This window comes from Lissotriton helveticus, chromosome 6 (genome assembly GCF_964261635.1).
Source record: "Lissotriton helveticus chromosome 6, aLisHel1.1, whole genome shotgun sequence".
NCBI lineage: Eukaryota > Metazoa > Chordata > Amphibia > Caudata > Salamandridae > Lissotriton > Lissotriton helveticus.
In genome coordinates this window covers 385683775-385705785 of record NC_136067.1, presented here as the reverse complement: position 1 = coordinate 385705785, position 22011 = coordinate 385683775, and the positions used below count along the sequence as shown (strand labels likewise).

Genomic DNA, 22011 nt, shown 5'->3' with positions numbered 1-22011 from the left:
CTAAACTGTTTAGACAGGAGGCATTTCCCCCTGCCCTATGTATTTAAGATTGTATTATTATTTTCACAGACTGACTGGTAGATCTCATTGGTCACACTATTTTCTTTAATCAAGGCAGCAACTCTTACATCATGAACACATAGTAAAGCAGCCAGGGTTGCCCAATAGGATAAACCTTTTCACCCAATACAAACCTGATGTAACCGACTAATCACACCATTCTCATATGGAATATCAGAGGCATGCATATAGTGAGCAAAAGGTAAGCAATATACTCATATGAAATGCAGAGGGATACACACTGCTCTCCTTCAAGAATCCTTTATAACTGTGATAGAAGCAAGAAGATTCCAAACGATCTGGATAGGGATGTTCTTCTCTCTAATTACTCTGCTTATGCTTGCTGGGGCCATAATTTAGATAAAAGCGCGAGTTTCTTTTCAGTCGTGCACCATAGCACTTGACAAGAAGAGTAGATACATTTTGGTGGAGGGATGGCTGGGCGTCAACTCAATCATACTGCGTAACATCTATGCTCCAATTTCAGAACAGGCCCCTTTTCTAAACGGATTTATTACAGTAACATGCTCAACAGGTTAGAATACCTTGCATCCTATGGTTGTGACTTTAACCATGTCCAGGATGTTAGGTTAAATAGATCCTATCCTCCCCTTCTTCAGGCACCCATGACACAACACCAAAGGTCTATCTCACTGGTTAAAATCCTGTTCTTTGATTGACAAAACGAAGCTATATAACTCTGGCCTTAAAATCATTCTACTCACCTCCATATGATCTATGTTCGCCTAATTTGGAGCCGTTCCGAGTCTATCTGCCCCGCTGGTCACCCAGGCTGACAACCAGTGTTGAAGTATATCCGACCATGATCTAATGCTAGTTGGATTTAACTGAGGAAGAGTTCCCATCCAATTCTGACCTGGTGCCTTTAGTACTTACTGTCAGGTGCTATAGGACTTGGTATTCTGCAATACGTTAAGACTGAACATTTGTGACTACTTTATTAAAGACAGTAGCAAAATGAATTCCTCTCTAGCAGTCAAATGGGAAGTGTACATGGTTGTGAGAAGAGGTTATTGTATTCATGATGTAGTGGGAGCTTGTAAAACCATTAAAATAGAAGTGGGAGCAGGAGATGGCTCCCCGCTCCAAAGAGAAAATGTAGTGTGGTTGAGGGGTTGCAGTTGGTGGTTGACTTCATTTAGAGCATTTCAACTGGTGTCCCAAGTGTGGCAGAGGGTGTGCAGGTGTGATAGCATGAGCAGCAAATACAGATGCAAAACTGGATACTTTCATCATTCCTCAGTATCAGGAGAACTATAGAAATCCATGCAATGGCAGAATTCTCCATAGTAGAGTTCCAGAACGGGTTTTCCACTACTTGCTGCATTTTCTGCTTCCTTGAATATAGCAGTGTCTGATCTATTTGTGGGAAAAGGTACCTGGAGGATATAGGATCATTTAACAGTTTCTTTTACTGTAGAAGTATATTGCGGTTTCAGCCGGGTTTGCCCCTTGTAACGAGCAAGGAGAACACACACTTGATTAGCGACATAACTAAGTGATTTTTCATTGAATTGAGCCCCAGATCTTTGTTTTTATTTCCAGTTTGTATATTTATTGATCATCAATAGTATATCTGCAGAAAAAAAAATAAGAAGGGCCTGTGAAGTTTAGGATGGATCATTATCTATATAGCGAACACATTTTGCCTCTAGCGTACTTATCCATCTTGCGACCTTTTCAAGAATGGAAAATCAAATTGTTCTTATATCAGACTCAAAGAACATAAGTTTTATGCAGGATGTGGGTGGTGTTTCTGCAAATAAAAACCCTTTTGGGGGTAATGATGTTATAACAAATATCCACCTCCAACTAGAATTGGGTGAGAAGAAATAACTAAATTAGAAAAACAAGGCTTTGGTCTCTACTCTTGGGGGGGGGTAAAGTCCTTTTTGGATAACTATACATCAGATTGCCTGAGGTAGGAGGAATCAATATGGTTGACTCGAGTGATGGGCTTGATTCATGTTTTGCAGATGCTTAATATGATGCATGACGTGTGGTTTTCTCTGACGTTTCTGTATCAATCAATTGCTGAGATGACCTATAATCTTGATACTGGTGTAAGGACCATCCCATTAAGTCACAAACTTATTTGCGGAGATGTCCATCAAAACAATGGCTTGCCACTAGACCTTTAAGCACCATAGCTGTATATGGAGGTCATAGTATTCTTTCTGCTGTTTTACACCAGGAGAGGTTTCCTGGACTATTTCGCGCACAATTTGTGGGAGAGATTAGCACTCTATATAAAGGAATAGACAGTTTTGGGATGTTTAAGTTAGGCTTCCCACTACTCAAGTAGGACATCTAGGGCATTCAGGAAATATCAGCTTAACAACACCTAGAGGGGCGTAAATCTGTTGACAATACATGTACTTGCTAAACAGAGAAAATAATTCAAGGTAAGAATTTTTCCAATGTGTTACCCTCTGTTGCTACTAATTTCAGCAACCTAGGTTTGAGGGTTTGATTGAACCAGTTTAAACCATCTAGTCTGTCTGCTTACTGGCAGCATCCTCAACATTTTCCAGACTTCCTGCATTGTAAAGCCAGAACCTGGGTGGTCAGTATTTCCTTGCAAAACTTTCAAATGAGTGAAGACCAGGACAGCAATAGCCGTTTCAGTAGTGGCAGACCTTAATGGGATGGTCTTCAAGAATCAGGTGGCATAATCCATAACTGATTGAATGAATGTGCAACCCCTAATAGAGGGTTCCAATATTCTGGTTAAATCTAATACCATCTGCTCAAATGGGATATCTATGATGGGTAGAGATTGGATAGGAGTGCAGAGTATGTTTTGGTCCCACATTCTTCACTATCTGACAGCTGTGGCTGTGTTTTAATTTATTTACATGTAAAAGGGGCCAATAAAATATCTTTAGCCCTTTTTCTTGCAGTTTTCTCACACCCTGGTGAGACCCAAGGAGGCTGTCATGGGCCAGATTGTCATTACCGGTATAAATGTTGTGTTTCACTGCCTTCCACAAGTGATTACTTTCTGTCTTTTGCTATAGTTGCCCACTTTCTCAGAATGGTGGCATGATCAGGTCTGTGCTTGTATCTTTGCTTTTTGGATGAAAAGTGGTACACTAACTGCATGACCAGTGGAAGACAATCTCTCTGAGATGCAACCACCAATAGCCAGGCTCCTCCTAAAATAGAAAGTATAAAGGCATTACTTACTTTCTGTTTAGGCCTGGGTCACCACTAAGTCAGCTGGGAGCATGCTACACATGACACCTAAATTAGAGACACACCCACTGGCACAAACAGCACAGGAAAGTCAAGGGAGCCCCTTCATGGGGGGGAGGGAGAGACTGGGAGGACTACGTGGGTGCGGGAGTGTCAATTTCATCGCCCCACCTGCCCACGTCCCTTCCCTCTCACCACAATAACCAATGAGAATGGAGGGTGTTGGAATCTGAAGTGGGGTCTAACACAAAAGAATTTAAAACAAGCATTGGCAATGCCAATAGGTCTCGCCTAAAATACATCAATTGGCTTTGTCAATATTTTTTTAACCCTGTTGCACAGCAGTGCAGCAGCTGTCCAAAATAAAGAAAATTAAAGCGGCATGACGCAGTCAACATTTGGCAAGTCATAGCCCTTCTTTTTAATTTATTTTTTACTATCAGCCATGTTACAAAGAAGCCACGCTGCTATGCCAACATGGTTAAAAATGTAGACAAAGCAAACAGATCTTGTATAGGCGAGACCTATTGTCTTTGCCAATGCTTACATAGACAGACCACCATCTCAATCACTCTTTGACAAAACATACTGCATGTAGGCCGCAGATTTCTGAGTTTTAATTAAACTGGACATGACCTGACCGTTTCAAAAGTAAAATTAAGAGAACTCCCCAGAGTGGAGCCCTGCACGAGCCACAGTAGTTATAGCTCCGGCAAGAGGTGAACGCTTCTCGCTTCAGTGCTTTTATGCCTATAAGAGTCCGGCCGGATCTCATTCCTTGTGCTACTGAGCACACAATCTGTCAAAATAAGTTCTGCAAACTACGGAGAGCGAGGGGGGACAAACCGTGAGCTTTGGAATGAACGGGCTGCGTGGCACCATGAACAGATTAAAATGCACATTCATTACATAACTGGCCTTCAAGTCTTAGCTCATAAAAATATCACCATGATGGATGAGGTGGGGGTACTTATGCACAGTGGAGATCCATTTTTAAAAAATTTGTGTGGACCAGAAATACTCAAAGACGCACAGACAAAGGGATTCAGACACAGGGAATCGTACTCATGTGCATCAAAGTCTGGAAACCGAGTGCAACCCATTATTTCCTGCTGACGTGATTACGCATTAATAACCCTTATAAGGGCATGAATGAATCATGGGTTCTACCAATTAGAGGAGAAACAGCCTTTGGCAGGTAGAGAGAATGCCACACTAAGACACTGAGGTGTGGAAAAAAAGAATCAAAGTAGTGAAGGATGTTAAAATAAAGATACAAGCACTGTAGCAAAAAAAAAAACAAGCTGTAGTAAAAGTTGGGTTGAGCTCTCAAAGAGCATTTTCCTTAAGCAAGAGTCCAGATGTTTCATCCAGACAAGGCCACCTCAACCTGTAATCCTTCCAAGGTCGAGAACACTGGTACCACCTAGTAACAACACGCAAAACTAAAGTTTCAAGAGGCAATCTGCACCATGTCATAAAGACAAATACAACGGACTAACCAGTGATTATTTAAAAGTGCATTTCACACTTTAGCTTTCGTGTAAAGGTGCACTCATTCGTGACTCTTGCGCTACAACATGTTCCGAAAATAAGATATTAATAAAAGAATGTCTCCGATCTCATTTGGTACTGGCCTTAGCAGAAGTCAGTGCTTCTTGAGTCGACCCTACAGTTTGGGGCGTTTAGTGAACGTGTGTGTAGGAGAGCAGCGCCTCAAAGCTGTGATGCCGTCAGCAGCCATTACATGGGAGGGTGGGGAGAGAGAGCAGACCACAAACCAAGGGATGTGTGAAAAAGGCCGCTTTATTGAAACAGGTGCACATCACATAATAAAATCCTTGGCAAACGCCTTACAAAACTAAACCTCACTAACCAACCAAATACCTGACCCCGGCCCCGCCCCCTCCACTAAAATCTGATTGAACCCGCCCCCACCCGTACATTACAACATTACACATCAATATAAGACAATATATAACACCCAAATTCCAACCTTCCAATAAACAACTTCCCCTACCTCTTACTTTATCACTGTCAAACCCCCAAACCTGCGCAACTTAGATATAACATAACTTGCCTACCCCACCCCTGACACTAACCCAACTCCAACAATAACCAGAACTTCTTTTAACCCTGTCAAAAATTCCATCACCCCCGCACAGCACCGGTTCCAAGCGACAAACAAAGCCACTTCCCTGCACACCTGTCCCAAAGAAAACCGCCTATACTACAACTTATACTGTTAAAGAAAAACCCTATGAAAACCAAGAAAAAGAGGGAGGGAGGGCAAAAAAGCACCCACACACACCCACTACACCTAAGCTCCCAGCCACCAGCCACCAGGTCACCAAACCTACAATGGTGGCTGGGAGCATGAGCCCAATCCCTTTATGGTTGGGCTCCTTTGGGCTACATTTGGGCTATGCCATTCCCAAGTCCAACAACAAAATGTCTGGCCTGCGCCTGACATCCCCTCCTGCCCCCCACCCCTCCCAAACCGCCCGGGGGAGGGAGGGGGACCTCGCTGCTGTCGGCCACTCTCCCCAAGCCCACCTTCTTGCCAAAGTTAAGCAAGGCTGCAATGCGACTCGAGGGGTAGCTGAATCATGACTGCTGGGTTGCCCCATGGACTGAAATGAGTTGCAGTGGTGTGCAGCTTGATGAAACAGGGAAACAAGCATTTGCAATTTTAGGGGGCACGCAGTGGGCGAGAAGGCACGGACAAAAGGATGGCGGGGAGGATGGGGGGGGTCGAGAAGGCACAGACAATGGGAGGGAGGGCGGCGGGGGTAGGGAGAGAAGGCAGGACAACGGGAGGTAGGGGATGGGTAAAGAAGGCACCAAAGCATGTCCTGCCTGAGGAGAACCTCATTAAAGAAAATCGTGATCACAGTCTAAAATATCATGTACAGTATAACAACCAAATTAAAGTGGCCAGTCGCCATGGGAGGTGACAAACAAAGAGGAGGAGTACTAAGGAGGGACTAACATGTCTATTTAAGAATCAGAAGCCAGCATTAAGGACAGACAATGACACAAGCCAATAGGAAATATGGGTGGAGTGTCGGGGCTTCTATTCGCTACTCCACCACAAGTCTCGCAGTGCATTGGCACAAGCTCTAGGCTCGACCTAAAAAATATTAGAGTAAGATCACAGAGTACATATGGGGAATAAAAGAGGACGTGCAGTGATACTGTTCTACTGATGTGTTGTTCTACCTTTGGAATCTACTAGACACCATCTCTCCAGACGTCGCCTTCCTAACAGAAACTTGGATGAACGCCTCTTCAGCCCCAGACATCACCATAGCCATCCCGGAAGGCTACAAGATCATCCGGAAAGACCGAGTCAAGCAAACAGGAGGAGGCATCGCCATCGTCCATAAGAACTCCATCCGCATCTCAACTAGCTCGGACGTCAACCTCTCTAGCGCCGAACACCTTCACTTCCAGATCCACACCGACCCAAAGACCACACTCAGAGGCACCCTCCTCTACAGGCGCCCGTGCACAATTCACTGAAGACATCACTGATTTTGTCACCCAACACGCCCTCTCCTCCGAGGACTACATTCTATTGGGAGACCTCAATTTTCACCTGGAAAAGAGCAACGACAACACCACCACCACCACCCTTCTGGACAATCTCGCCAACCTCGGACTCAAACAACTTGTTAATACCCCCACACACCACGCAGGACACACCCTCGACCCTATCTTCACCTCCAGCAAACATATTTCCTTCAGTCACACCACAGTTCTCCAATGGACGGACCACAGCTGCGTTCACTTTGTTTACAATAAGACCACAACCCACAACCATCCCCAAACCACCCTGCGAAGAAACTGGAACAAAATCACTATCGACCAGATCTCCACATCGCTTCTTCAAAACCCCCCTACCCACTCATCGAACCCCAACCAAGCAGCCATTAACCTCACTCAATGGCTAAGCAACACCGCCGACAACCTAGCACCTTTGAAAAAACGTCAAATCAAAGTAGGCAGCAAAAACGCCCCCTGGTTCAACGAGGATCTTAAGAAATCCAAGAAACTCTGTCGCTCCCTTGAAAAGGCCTGGAAAGAAGACCCAAACACCAACACCAGGGACGCCTTCAAAAACGCCACCCGCATACACCACCAATTGATTCGGACTGCCAAGAAAACCGCATTCAAAGACCGACTAGACAAAAACGCCCACAACAGCAAGGAATTATTCAACATCGTCAAAGAGTTCACCAACCCCACTGCCAACTCCAACGACATAACCCCCTCTCAAACCCTTTGCGACTCCCTAGCTTCGTTCTTCCACGACAAAATCGCAGACATCCACAACAGCTTCGTCAACCAACCCGAAGACCACCCCACCCAACCCTCTGCCGTACCTTCACCCCCCTTGAACATCCTTAATGACTGGAACCCAATCTCCACTGAGGACACCATTCGCCTGATGAACTCCATCCACTCAGGATCACCCACAGACCCATGCCCTCACCACATCTTCAACAAAGCAGACTCCATCATAGCACCACACCTCCGAAACGTCATCAACTGCTCCCTCAACTCCGGCACCTTCCCAGAAAGCTGGAATCACGCCGAACTCAGCGCCCTTCTGAAAAAACCCACAGCTGACCCCACCGAACTCAAAAACTGCCGACCCATCTCGCTCCTTCCATTCCCGGCCAAAATCATCGAGAAAGCTGTCAACAACCAGCTCACCGCCTTCCTCGAAGCCAACAAATCCCTCGACTCCTCACAATCCGGCTTCCGAGCCAAACACAGTACTGAGACCGCACTCATCGCAGCAACAGACGACATCCGAACTCTACTGGACAATGGAGACACAGTCGCCCTCATCCTCCTCGACCTCTCCGCAGCCTTCGACACAGTCTGTCATAACACCCTGCTACAACGACTCAAAAACATCGGAATCCAAGGAAAAGCACTGGAATGGATCACCTCATTCCTTGCCGGAAGAACTCAGAGAGTACGCCTCCCACCATTCAAGTCAGAGGCCACTGAAGTCATCTGCGGCGTGCCACAAGGATCTTCACTCAGCCCCACCCTCTTCAACGTATACATGAGCCCCCTCGCGACCATTGCACGCCAACACAACCTCAACATCATCTCCTACGCTGATGACACTCAACTGATCCTCTCACTCACCAAAGACCCAAACATCGCCAAAACCAACCTACATGAAGGAATGAAAGAGGTAGCCGAATGGATGAAGCATAGCCGTCTGAAACTGAATTCAGACAAAACAGAAGTCCTCATCTTAGGTACCTCCCCCTCCGCCTGGAACGACTCCTGGTGGCCAGAAGCCCTTGGAAAAGCACCCTTCCCGACTGATCACGCACGGAACCTAGGCGTCATCCTGGATTCCTCGCTCTCGATGACCAGACAAGTCAACGCCGTCTCTTCATCTTGCTTCAACATTCTTCGCATGCTCAAAAAAACATTTCGCTGGATCCCCACCGAAACTAGAAAAACGGTCACCCACGCACTGGTTACAAGCCGCCTGGACTACGGAAACACCCTTTACGCCGGTACCACCGCAAAACTTCAGAAAAAACTCCAACGCATCAGCCAGACTCATATTAGACATCCCGCGTAAAGAACACATTTCTGGTCACCTGAAAAACCTCCACTGGCTCCCCGTCAATAAGAGGATAACTTTCCGCCTCCTCACCACGCACACAAAGCTCTTTACGAACTTGGACCCGAATGCCTCAATACACGTCTCTCCTTCTACACCCCCCCCGCCAGCTGCGCTCTTCCAACCAAGCCCTCGCTGCTGTTCCCCGCGTCAACAAAACCACCATGGGAGGAAGATCATTCTCCTACCTAGCGGCCAAAACCTGGAACTCACTTCCCATGCACCTTCCTCTCACTCAAAACCACCTAGCATTCAGAAAGCAACTCAAAACTTGGATATTCGAGAAGTAATTCCCCACCCCTCTTCAAGCGCCTTGAGACCCTCTGGGTATGTAGCGCGCTATATAAATTTATTGACTTGACTTGACTTGTTCTCTAGTGCTTTACTCAGGATGATGGCAAAGAAGTAGGCCAAGACTACGATAGGTTAATTATTCTTGAGAACTTTCAAGGTGATTATTATTTTGTGCCACAGGAGGAAATTGGTAGAAGTACACCGAAATAAATAGAAATGATCAGATTAAGTACAGTTAAAATGAGCTCACATTTACTCTGGACATTTTTCTAGTTTTAATATTTTTTCTACTTTTCGACATTATATATTTTTTATACTTTGAACACTTTTTGATTACTCTAGGCATTCCAGATATTTGTGATAATTCTGCTCTGTCCATTCCATCTATAACATAAAAAAATAACACCATGCCACGCATAAGTGTTTAATATGCACTGTTGCAATACACACCTCATATAATGTGGCAATTGTGCGATTGCTGCTTCTTTCACACCAATTTTTGCTTGCTACCACCAGGACCAGAACGGTCACTTTTGGAGACCATGTGTTCTGTGGTACTCTCTGTTTGTTGTGTGGTTATAAACAAGTCTACTCTCTTTTAGATGCCCGATGGAAACCTAGCTTTTTAGCACTTAAAATTAATGAAAACATAATTAGGTATATTACAATCTTTTTCCCGGTCACTACTATGTTTTAAGATAGGAACCTTCATTGCGTGGCAAGAAGCTTCTGCATACAAGGGTTTCACAAATAAATGATAACATAACAATGCATAAAATGAGCAAAGGGGACAAGCCAGATTTTTCAACGAATGTAAGCGCTTTCCTAAGAAGGCAAAATAGATGACCGACTGGTGAGGACACTGCTATCGGCAAAAAAACACAAAAGGCTAATCACATTCTAGTTGGAGAAGGCAGATACAGAAGCTACTGCCTTTGGACGTGGTAGATACAGCAAAGAATATTATTAATTTAATTTTCAACCAGAGAAATTACATATTAATGAACTGCTAGACCATTTATCAAGTTCTTTGCTTAGATGAGTACACAGTAGGTAAAGGGCAAATTAGGTGAAGTCACCGATATTGCCTCAGACTACCACTCGGCCTGTGTCAAGTCTGTGTTATCTCAAGGAACGATACACAAAGCCATGTTTCAAAATTTATCAATCTAATCCCTTAGATTTTGGACTTTTATGGAATATACAGAAAATGTCAATGTTGCCCTAATATGCAAATGAACCCATGTGGACGTTTCACTTGCAGGACAAGTGTGCATGAATAAAAGATGTGTACGAGTAAATGATGTGTAAGTATTCCTTTGCAAGATTGACTTTTTCAAAGCAGCAAAAATAGCTTTTGCAGTTGACAAATATCGTCTCTATCTACCCTCATTCAGGGCCTTTCTTTTATTTGCCCAACCAGGAAAGGCCTTTACTCCTATATTTCAAAAGAGTTAGTCTTGCATTCAGTTGTCCATGAATCAATCGTCAGTGCTATAAATAAAAGACAAATGGTTATGTTTCCAGGGTGGAAAACTATCTAAAAATTTTCAGTTTGTGGGTTTTCACTCTAAGTTGCATAGACACTGCCAGCTTCTGCTTCATAAAACCCACATTCCTGCCTCTGATGCTCCATTGAAGAACGGGAAAAATCCACCAAACTGCTGAATTTTCCTTATTTGTAACTGTCAAAACATTTCCCACATAAACCACATTAATAGCAAACAACCACCAACCACAACAAATGCAGGTAACCATTTACTCGTCCAAAGAACATCAGGCTTCATCAAGTGTATGAGATATTAAACAATGCAATAATAGAGTACAATCAGGATGTGCATTTCACTCTTGCCTTTGCTTCCCTATGCAAAAAAACTTAGTGAATGAGGCCTTCAGAAGAAAGAACAGCCATGAGTCAAAACCAGCCAAATTCATTTTTCTAGTTTTGAGAGACACATAAAATTACCAAGGACAATGTAGTGGGGTTTTCAAAACTAGGAGTTTGAGGCACGGTTTGAAAACTGGGAGGGCGAAGATTTGAAACACATTGCTCGATTCTCTCACAGTAAACATGGAGCACTAATGTCACAATGGCAGGAGTGATCCTCAATTATATTGAAATTTTCACTTTTATGGAGACTACTGGATTGGATAAGAAAAGTTTATGATGTAAAAGAGGTTAGGTAGCTAATATAGGATGATGTAAGCGCTACTGTTAGAACTAGCGACAATCATCACACTAGTTTGTTGCCTGGAACATTTGTAATGTCTTCTGAATTTAGGTTTCAATGATAAAACTCATTTCAGCCCCAGATTCAGTATCTATTGCCTCCATTAAAACTCAATCCCATGCATATCTTCTGGATCTAGACATCCCATTCCAGACCCTTATAAATGTGGAGAGAAAGAGTGCGAAAGGAAGCAGAAACCATAGTCCATCTCCCTGGGAGTTCCCTTATCCATGCGCCAAGCGCTATAGACTATCTGCTCTTCTAGTGTGTCTTCCCTCCTAGGTGCTTCCCATGGCAATGGTGTGGTCTCTTCCCCGGATCCTACCATGGTGTCAGTTCTGCTGAAGGAAACCATTCCAACCCATTCTTCCTCTGTGCCTTGCAGCCGCAGCCCAGGCGCTCACACCAGTACCTCTTCTCCTTTAACTGCATCAACCTCTTAATTAACACAGGATTGTGCTAAAAACCTGAAGATTAACGGTAGATAGGTAAACCAAAAAAGAAAAGATGCAAGAAAGACACCCATCGAGAATTTCTTTTTTTTCTTAAAGGTGAACTCTACAGAAGAAAAGATGAATGAAAGACAACGAGTGCGAATTCTAAAAAAAATTATGTCTTAAAGAGAAATGTACTGCACAGCTGGCTTAACCACCACCCTACGTGAAGATCAAACTTCACAGTATTCAGCGGGGAGCTCGTTATCTAAAGCTAATCTAGGACATAACCCATCCTGCTCATACAGTAAAGAAGACTGTGTAGATATATGGAGTGTTCACTGTCTTCGAGGCGGAAGAAAGGAGTAGGCAGTTTTTTGCATCACAATCACTTCGGCCACAATCTATTAAAAGTGGTGCACAGTAATGTACTTGTAAAATATTGGAAAGCAAAGACATGTAGGAGAATGTATTTCCAGTGACAGGCTGAGGAATATTGGTGCATAGTAAATTATAGGGAATAAAAATTGGAAAGCAAGATAATGCAGAAGAGCACATTTTCAGAGACAAGTTCAGCAAAATTTTCCAAAGTGTTTCATATGTGGCAAGAAAAGGACTGCCAGCCGAGTTCACTCATTTCCTATTAATGAAATTCTTTTGGACACAGCTGGAATGTGTTTGATCTGATGAATGCAGCCTGCTACACTGTTCACCTTGTTCCTACTGGATTCTTCCCTGTTCTTGTCTGTTCTCAGCTTTTCTTTTCTAACATTTGTAAAAGTTTGCTCGATGCCGTGATTGAGTTCAGAAAAGGGTAATAAAAAGACTGGACAAAAAGGCAGATGACAGGTGATTTCAGGTGCATTCCACTAGCCTATTTCCAGTGCAACTGCATTTTTAAATAGCATTACAACTACCTTATCCAAACGCTTACAGTACATTTCGAACACTAGACACATCATTCTGCAACACAACTTGAAAACCTAAGTATATAGCACCAAAATGTTAGTGCCATGAATTGCCTTATTAAACTTAATTAACATTAAACTTAATTACCGTAGGGCAAATCTAGCTCCAAACAGGCTCACCTCATCCTATTGGTTATTTGGTTTCATTCCACTATCGAAGAGGTGCTTCAAGTGGAATGCATAAGGAACTATGTTACATATGAAAGGCACATTAAGCTATCACGCTGTGGTCACATTATAGTCTTCTATATGCATTATCTACAGAAAGCAATCAATTTTTGCTAATTTTTCCAAGAAGTGGCAAGGCCAATAGGGCAGGCTTTAATGTCAAACAATGTTTGTGCATGCAATACATGGCATCAGAAAACATAAATGTCCGTGTTTGCATGTGTGTTTAAAGCTCGACCTGCTGGTTTTGCCAGAGCTTGCTTTATTGAAGTAAGATCACCTCAAACATGAAGTGTTTTGCGTGAAGTTTGCATGTAAATAAACTAGAATGTGTTGGGACAAGGAGATTGTAAATATGCATGGACAGTACCAGTTGTGTTTGTTCCATTATACATTTATTTTTACACTTCACACATTTTCTTTGCTGGCATAGGAAGTTGAAATGATCACTGATAATCACTATTCGTGGTTAAATGCCAAAGTTAGAACTAGGACCAGTTCTCCTGCTTCCACTCTCGTCAACTGAGCTAATGGACCACAGCTCCACCTCAAAGTGTTTGAGACAGCTGCACTGCATTCGCAGCAGCACTTTGTGTTAAACACGGTTACATTCCAAAGTGCATAGGATACTTGTACCAGAAGATGCTAGTTATTCCTGTCTTACACTGGGTATCAAAGGTTTGTTGGCTTCCAAAGTAACATATGCTTATACTATTTTACAAGAAATTGAATAAAGAGATTATTCTTTACCTAATCATTAGTGAAAAGGTGCATTGTAACGTAACACGTTATTACATATTACTGCATTTAAATTCAAACAAATTAAAATAAGGTGACTAACCAATTTTGGTCATATTGTGTTTCCAATATTGATCAGGTTTGACCCGCACCGATACCTGGCCCTTTAACACACTGGCTAAAGAAACTGCCTCATTAAAAAATTAGATAGTGTTAATTTTTCCCTATTTTTTCCAAACTTTATTCATCTTACAAACCGATGCGTATGATGTTGCATTAGGGAAAATTGTACTACAAAAACAGAGACAAGAAACCCCCTGTTCTGTATTTGAGAGAAAGCCATCATTGAAAGAATTACCTTATTCCAAGTGGCCATTTACTGGACCACTCTGACAGTACAATATTACATGTTAGGACCATTCTATGGTTGTATATGGTTGAAGATCCCAATTGACATAGCAGCGAGACTGAATCTTACAACAATTTTCATTTGAAGCTATATGTAGAGTGAATTCCTGGGTCAGCCATGAATATGCTGTTTTTAATTACCTGTGACCCGACATATCTCTCGCTTAAAAAGCTTTCTCTTCAAAAATCATTTATTCCTTTTTCCAAAAACTCATCCTTAACTTTCCAATGTATGTATGTATGTCGGTCTCTAAATGCATGCTCAAAACAAGAAGAAAACTCCATATCAAAGACAATTTCAACTGGGTAACTCAACAGGCAATACTGCTTGCTGTACCAAAAGTGTCGCACAATAGTGATGCTTGACCAGCTGTGTTTTCACCCAGATTACTTACTCAGCTGCAACACCTTTGATTGAGTTATGCAATTAATGGAGCAGTAGGATATGTATCTTATTATGTATCTCTTCACTTACATATTGTGCTTATAAAAGGTTTATCATAAATTGTAAGCCAATGTGATTGCTCGCTTCTGGTTTACCACACTGCATCCGTACTTCAAAGCTTATGAATCCAACTGTTCAGCGTTCCATGCGATGATGTCACTAGTAGAGGTTTCAGCAGCATTGAGGAGGTTTTAAGAACGGTGGTAGTGGAAGTAAAGTCTACTGAGGCAGAAACAGATGAGTCGAGATACTAGCAGACCGAAAGTGTGAGCAGGAATGCTACCACTGCACTAAGAAGTTGCCAGTGGCACTTAGGACTTCAATTGAAGATGGGCAAATGCTGAGTGCTAAAGTGGAAATAGTTATAAAAGGGGCAGGTGAAGTAACGCAGAAGGGGTGAGGAACAGCCGCAGCCAGTGCAGGTAAGAGCGCGGATGCCGGGTGGAAGAGGATTTCGACAGACGACGAGGATGGAAAAGTAATAAGTAATTTTTCCTTGTCGTCTGTTGAAATGACCCCCCCACCACCATTCTTACCTGCACGGGCCGCGGTTGGTGAGAATGCATCAGTGCGTGGATAAGGGCCTAATGATGGGAGTTTCTCTTGAGCTTGAGGGTGACGGGAAGGAGGAGTATTGAATATGAAAAGGGAAAATGTTTAATCTTCTGAACTGTGCCTCTTAAGAAGATGATCTGCTACCGGATGGAAACTATAGGATGGAAAGGACAGATCTGACAAATTATTAAGAATAAAAAATACACTAAGCAAGAGTTTTCAAGCAGAAACTTTACTGAACCCAGATACAGCACAGTGAGGAACATGTATCACTCTACTTTCAGCCCTACGTCCCAATGGGGTTCACAGAGTCCCATATTTAGCCATCGCGGTAACATCTAGTTTAATAGTAGTCAATCCTTTTCCTTTGACACAATTTTTAACATGTAGCTAGCATCTTCTCACATATTCTGCACGGAATCGAAACAAATCCAGCGATTCCAATCAATAGTCAGACTCCCTTTGATTCATATATAAAACGACTTTACTCCAGAATACGGTCACAAATTTTACACTTTATTCTTAGGTTGTTCTGAGACATCTGTGATCAATAGCGGACCATTTCCATGATTGCTCCATGTTGCTTAGGAGACTAACTTAGCAGACAAAAAAGTAAGTATAGGGGCCCTTGTGCTTTTAACACTTCTTGTAAAAATAGCTATTTAGAGCTTTGGTGGGAAACATATTTTTCATAGCATTTAAAGTTATTGATACCACACTTGATTTTAAACAAAAGAGGCCCACCTTTAACCTGTTGGCTGCGTCGAACGTTCAGCTCCAGTGCTGAACGTTCAAAAAACGGGTGGGGCACCGTCGGCCAACGGACGTGCACATCACTACCAAGGTAGTGCATGCGACGACCGTTGGCCAACGGCAGCAGCCAACGGGTTATAAAAAAATGTGATTGAATAAGTAACATAGCGAAACGCAAACATGGTGACCTTATACTGACATGAAAACGCAATTTACTTACCATCCGAAGCAAAAAAGTGCAAGATAAAGTCCCAGCAGGGTGGCGACCACATGTCTGATTAAAGGGCTGGTTTTGCTTGCGTGAAGGTAGGTTCGAAACCAAAAGGCTGCGAGCAAGGCAAAGATTTGACACACAACAAAGTTGACCTACAGGTAAAAAAAATGGAGAATCTAAGATTAGCAATTCAGTTCATCACAGAATACTGATTATATAAAGACACATGATTTAAGACGGTTTAAGTAATTACACACAAGGTTGACTTGAGGCACTACATGAGCCAAGGGAAGGCAGGTGAAAGGAGACAACACGATTTTCTATAAGAACCAAGCAGTTTCCCCCAATGTTTAGTATAAAAATAATGAAGCATTAACACTTGGAGAACTAGATATTAGTGGCTTTAACGTTCACCACGAGTCACCTTTTTGCTTGAGTCTGCTCTCTATAAAGCCAATATGTACAGAACTAGCTTCTGTTGATTAATATGAGCATCTTTCTAGGAGTGTCATAAACTTTAACAAAAGTTTTACAGACTGTTACATCTGTGCTGACGAACCAGTGTTTTGCATTATTCAAATTATTCAACCTATATATGGCCATTACTACAGGCACTTTGATCATACATGTTCCTAGGCTATCACATGGGTCTAAGTTCAAAGCGCTGCCCATAAAAGACTTCCATACATTGGCCACTGTATTGAAAAAGTGATAACTCTAAAAAATTTAAATAAATCTTCCCCGCCCGCAACTCATATTATGCAACTTGGGTCTGATAGTTGCCAAAAGATATATAGCTAGGAAATGGGGAGATCCGGGACTTCCTAAGGCTGATGAATGGAAGGAAAACATGGATTTATACATGGCGGCAGAATAGATAACCTTAAAAGGTAGAGGGTGTCCCAGGAAATGTACAAAAATTTGGAGCCCATGGACGAGACACTATGAGCTAGAAATGGGAGAGATAACAGAGGTGTCACATCCACAAACCACCAGAGAACTGCCAGATGAGGGTGGGGAAATTTCCTCCCTTGACTGATAGCTAGTAGTCCCGGGCAATTCAGAATCACAAGATGATAGTCAAGTGGGCTAAGGTCTGTATGCCTATTGTAACTGTATGACCTGTAAGAATGAGAATATGTAAAAAGATATACCCTTTGTACTATTGTATACCTTAAAGTAAAATAAATACCAATAAAACTATTAAAAAAATATAAATAAATAATAAAAGCAATTTAAATAAACTGTGAATTTGAAGGTAGGGGTTATTGTGTACAGCTTGACAGGACCCCAGAAGCCAGAGCTCACATTTTGTATCTGTTTATAAAAAAAAAGAAAAATTATCTTCATTATTCATGCATTCAATCAATCAGAAAAGCGTATTGTATTTTAATACCAGGCCCATATTCCTGTAAATGAAAAGTTTTTTTCAGTTAATTTCAAGGGATTTTTCATCAAGTATTCTAATTTAGCAGTGCAGGTAGTTTCCACAGGGTGCAGCTACCGACTCTATGCAGTGTGTGCACTCTTCATCTGCTGGTGCGCATAGTACGCACAGGGCACATGTTGCAGTGTGAACAAGACCTAGAACTTGGATGTACCCCTGTGCACATTCGATCGTGCTCCGTTATGTACCCATGTCAAGAATAGTGGATCTGTACATCTATAGAAACCATACGTGAAGTGTGCTTGGAAATTAGCATACGCTGCTCAGAATCCACGAATCAGTGCAAAAATACAGAGAACCTGCATGCAATTTGTCCGAATAGGCTGTGAAGCACATTTATGGATTTGAACAGGAAGTGATTGTGAATTGATAAGAGTGCATTCGTCAGTTTTAAAATTGTACGGTTCTGCAATCAAAGCAGCAAGGCGCCCTTGGAATGGCACCAATCCATGTGAAGGTACACCTCGGGAGGTTTCGTCTACATGCAAACGATAGCTGCTTTTAGAATGTTCTTAATAGTTTACATCTTTTGAGGCCTTTCTCAAAAAACGCTCAATCTATTTTCACCATTCTAAAAATAGTGCTTCCTTTTGTCAAGCTCTGCCTGCATGTCAAAATTGGAGCTGAAACAAATACTCTACGAAACTCGATTAAAAATAAAAATGCTTTGGTTCCCACGCTCTGAACTTTTGTCCCCTTGTCCAATGTTCACTAACATTTGTACAATCTCTGCTCGGTGGACAAATATTGTCTGGGGGAGGGAGGAATGTCATGCAGAGTGGTCAAAGGAGATAAAGTTAAGCTTTGCCAGAAATTTCTTTTTACAGTTGTGGCGGCGACTGGGAAATATAACTAAAGAGACATTACTGATTAGAAGTAATATACATTTATAAATATACCTACAAATATGGCATTAGTATTTTTACGGATGGGGTCTTGCAAAAGTCATTAACATCTACAGACCACAGCCACCATCTGGAGCAACCAATACCAAATGAAATGTAATCCTTTTAGTGAAGGGAAACCTCACACTCATCCACAATGCATGTCTAAGTGTAGAAATGAACACTGTCAGGTCAGCCCAGTCTAGCAGAGTGCACCAGAAACCCTAACTCAAGAACTTTTCCAAAGCAAAATTAATAAAAGCAATATGAAATATGGTAAAATAAAAAAAATATATATATAAACGCTTAAAATATGTGTTTTCTTTTAAGGTTGGGGGCACCTTTGCAACTGTGACTAGTGTTCCATGTTAATAGAACACAAACATGTTTTTGCATGCCTCATTCAACAATGTATTTAGGATGTGCACATTATGAACTAAATTACCTCTAGGTGCAGTGACACAGATTGTTGTCTGGTGGAAGGAAGAAAAGCAAATTTTTTTACAGCTTACTGAAATAGCAGTTTTTCCCTGTTGATGTTTTTGTGTTTTTCTTTGCAAGATGGATTTCCACAGATTAAGCTCTATGAAATAAACATTGGAGTGCGTATATCCACACACACACACACTTACGAAGCCCTACACGACGCAGGACCTGCGTACCTCAACCACTGCCTCGCATTCCACGCACCCACCAGAGACATCCTCTCCGCCCATCTGGCCCTGGACACCATCCCACGGATCTGCAAGACCACGGCTGGAGGAAGATCCTTCTCCTTCCTCGCAGCAAAGACCTGGAACACCCTGCCTCTCCACCTCAGGCATCCCCATCATCACCTCACTCAAGAAGGTCCTCAAGACCTGGCTCTTCAACTGAACCACAGCACCTTTGATGGACCAGCAGCCCTCTCCTACCCCATAGCGCCTTGAGACCCTCACGGGTGAGTAGTCTCACTTTATAAGCCATTGATGGATTGATACAAGTTAGCAGCGCAAGTTGGTGGAGTAAGGTTTCTCTCAGGGAATGCAAATGAAGAGGATGCTCATAAATTAGACATTTCTTGAAGCAAACAATAAACCATTTCAGTAGTTCATCTTCAAGCTTATTTCGGAAGAGTATACCATGGTTTTGACCAGTGATGGCATATAGGGCTGTAAAGCTGCTTTGGCCCATTCATCAATGGTGTTGAGCCAGGCTCTTGTGATATGTGACTAGTGAATCTAGGATGTGACCGCTGTCTAGCCTACCTTAAAGATGCTGGGTAGTAAGAATAATGGGTGATATGACCAAGGCGGTTGTGTGCTGTGACGGACGAGGAATGGGAAGAGTATTGCTTGTGAGTGATTTATGAAGTATTGGTTGGCATTATTACAGCTTACAGTCTGGCAATATGTTGGTTTATGATCAATACCTCCACAACACCCTACCTCTTAATTATATCATTATCATATCCTACTGTCTATTGTATACTTCTTGTAAGTACAGTTAGTATGTATTTGTATTTTGTCCATGTATTTATATTTACTACATATGTAACTCGTGTAACTGCTGCTTTGTCAACTTTGTAAATCGCTCTGATACCTTTGGGTCAAGTTTGCGCTATACAAAACTTGATAGATAAATAACCACTCGGAGGAAGTGTGGGGTGTGAGTCAGTTTAAAGACATCAGGCTTGTACAACACCCAGGTGCCAGTTTACACTTTCTAAACATGGCTTAGGCCATGTAAAGCCACCATGCTTATCAAAGGTATAGACGAGAATATCTTCTCCTTAAGAAGTTGTAGGGTCTGTAACAGGGCATCATAATGAATGACAAGCATTTGCAATGCAATAGGTCTTGCATTTGTGAGAGTTAATGCTATTGGCGTTGTAAATGGCAATGCCTTTTATTTGTCTGTTTTGGTAAATAACACAAACAAAAGGCATTGCCATTTACGATGCCAATAGCTCAAACTCCTGTAAATGCGAGACCTATTTCATTTCAAAGAAGCGATCACCATTGTCCCAGGCTGCTTGGAAAGTGAGAGTGCTTGTTGCAGTAAAGCACTGTGCCTGCAGTAAGAGAAACTCATTAAAGAAAATAGTGCTCACAAACGAAATAAGACATACTGTGTAAAAACTAAAGTAAAAGTGGAAGTAAGAGGGCCAGTCCTCATGGGAGGTTACAAATGAGGACAAGGCGGTACTAAGGAGGGACTAACAAACCTATTAACGAGTCAGAAGCCAGCATTTACAAAGGACAATGACACAAGCCAATGAACAATATGGGCGGAGAGTGGGTGGAGCTTCAAGTCCATACTTTAATACAGCATGCCTCGCAGAGCAGCGCATGTGCTGCCCAGGCTCGACCTAAAAACTGTATCATTTAGTTGGAGGTGTTTAGTTTGGAGATGCATGTTCAATTTAGTCTTCCTGCATTTGCAGGTTCAGGAAAGGTTGTCCAAAGTGTGGGCTGTAGACAGGACCTGTAGATGGCAAAGACTACCTCAGGCCTAGGCTTGCGTTGGGGCACAATGGACGACGTGCCCATATTGCACACACACTGCTGAAGCCTGCAGTTGTCAACACACTATTGAGCCAGGGACACGAATGACCTATTCATGATTTGGCATGACCTATCGGAGCTCTTGAGAAAACCTCTCACCAATCACATCCTCTCCAGGATGCACGAGCGCCCTGAGGTGGCAGGGCTGCCCGCCAAGCCACAAGAAATTTCCTTATCAGAGAAATTATTTTTAAACTGCACACTCAAGGTCAGCCTGTTACTTTCTGAAGCGCGGCAGAACAATGACGGTGTTTCTTCCTCCTCGGCTCCACTCGCATTACAGAAACATTTCAGAACGGATGCTCTCCCTCGAAAGACACCACCGACTTCAAGGTCGGCTCAGCAAATATATTTTTTTCCATTGGGTTGAAACCTAAAACGAAATATAGTGGCAAAGAGATTTGAAAAAACACAAGTTAGGGCCGCAAGTCTCTCAATAGTAACTACTCCAAAGATGTGAGTGAAAAAACCCCAAAAATGGACAAAAGTAATCTGGTTAATAAAGTAGAAAAAATAACATTTTGCAGAAGCGGCAGTTGGCGATCCTTAAATTCTGATTTTATTTACGTTATTCCATAACTTCTTTTTCTTCTGTAAAAGTTAAGTTCTTCCAGACTTATCTCAGGCAATGCTGCACATTTCACAAACTGACTGTTCCCTTTCCTTCCGTGCGATTTTTCACACATTGCTGGCTCTCCTCCCTGGCTTCAGCATTCCGTATAAACAGCTCTTGGAGACCAAATAGTTCATGCTGAGAAGGGAGGTAGGCTAGGAACACGCATTATCACTACCCCGGGCCCATTTTTCTTTGCTTATTACTTTGAAATTGAAGCACCTAATTCAAAGTGATGCATTTAAATTCTGAATTGAAAGATATCAGTATGGAATCTAAAAGTGGGTTATTTGTTAATATTGTCTCTAGGCAGTGCTGCCGATTTATACTCTAGCTCCTTTTTTTTAATGTTCCACAGGATTATTAAAACCA

General features: G+C 42.4%; 1 protein-coding gene across 1 annotated transcript in view; it reads right to left on the bottom strand.

Moving 5' to 3' along the window:
• Positions 1–22011, bottom strand: part of MBOAT2 (membrane bound glycerophospholipid O-acyltransferase 2) — a 907083-nt gene that overhangs the window by 630537 nt on the left and 254535 nt on the right. The window contains exon 2 of the mRNA XM_078647832.1: positions 16156–16301. Within this exon, the coding sequence (XP_078503958.1) occupies positions 16156–16301 (146 nt within the window). The remainder of the gene's footprint in view (positions 1–16155; positions 16302–22011) is intronic.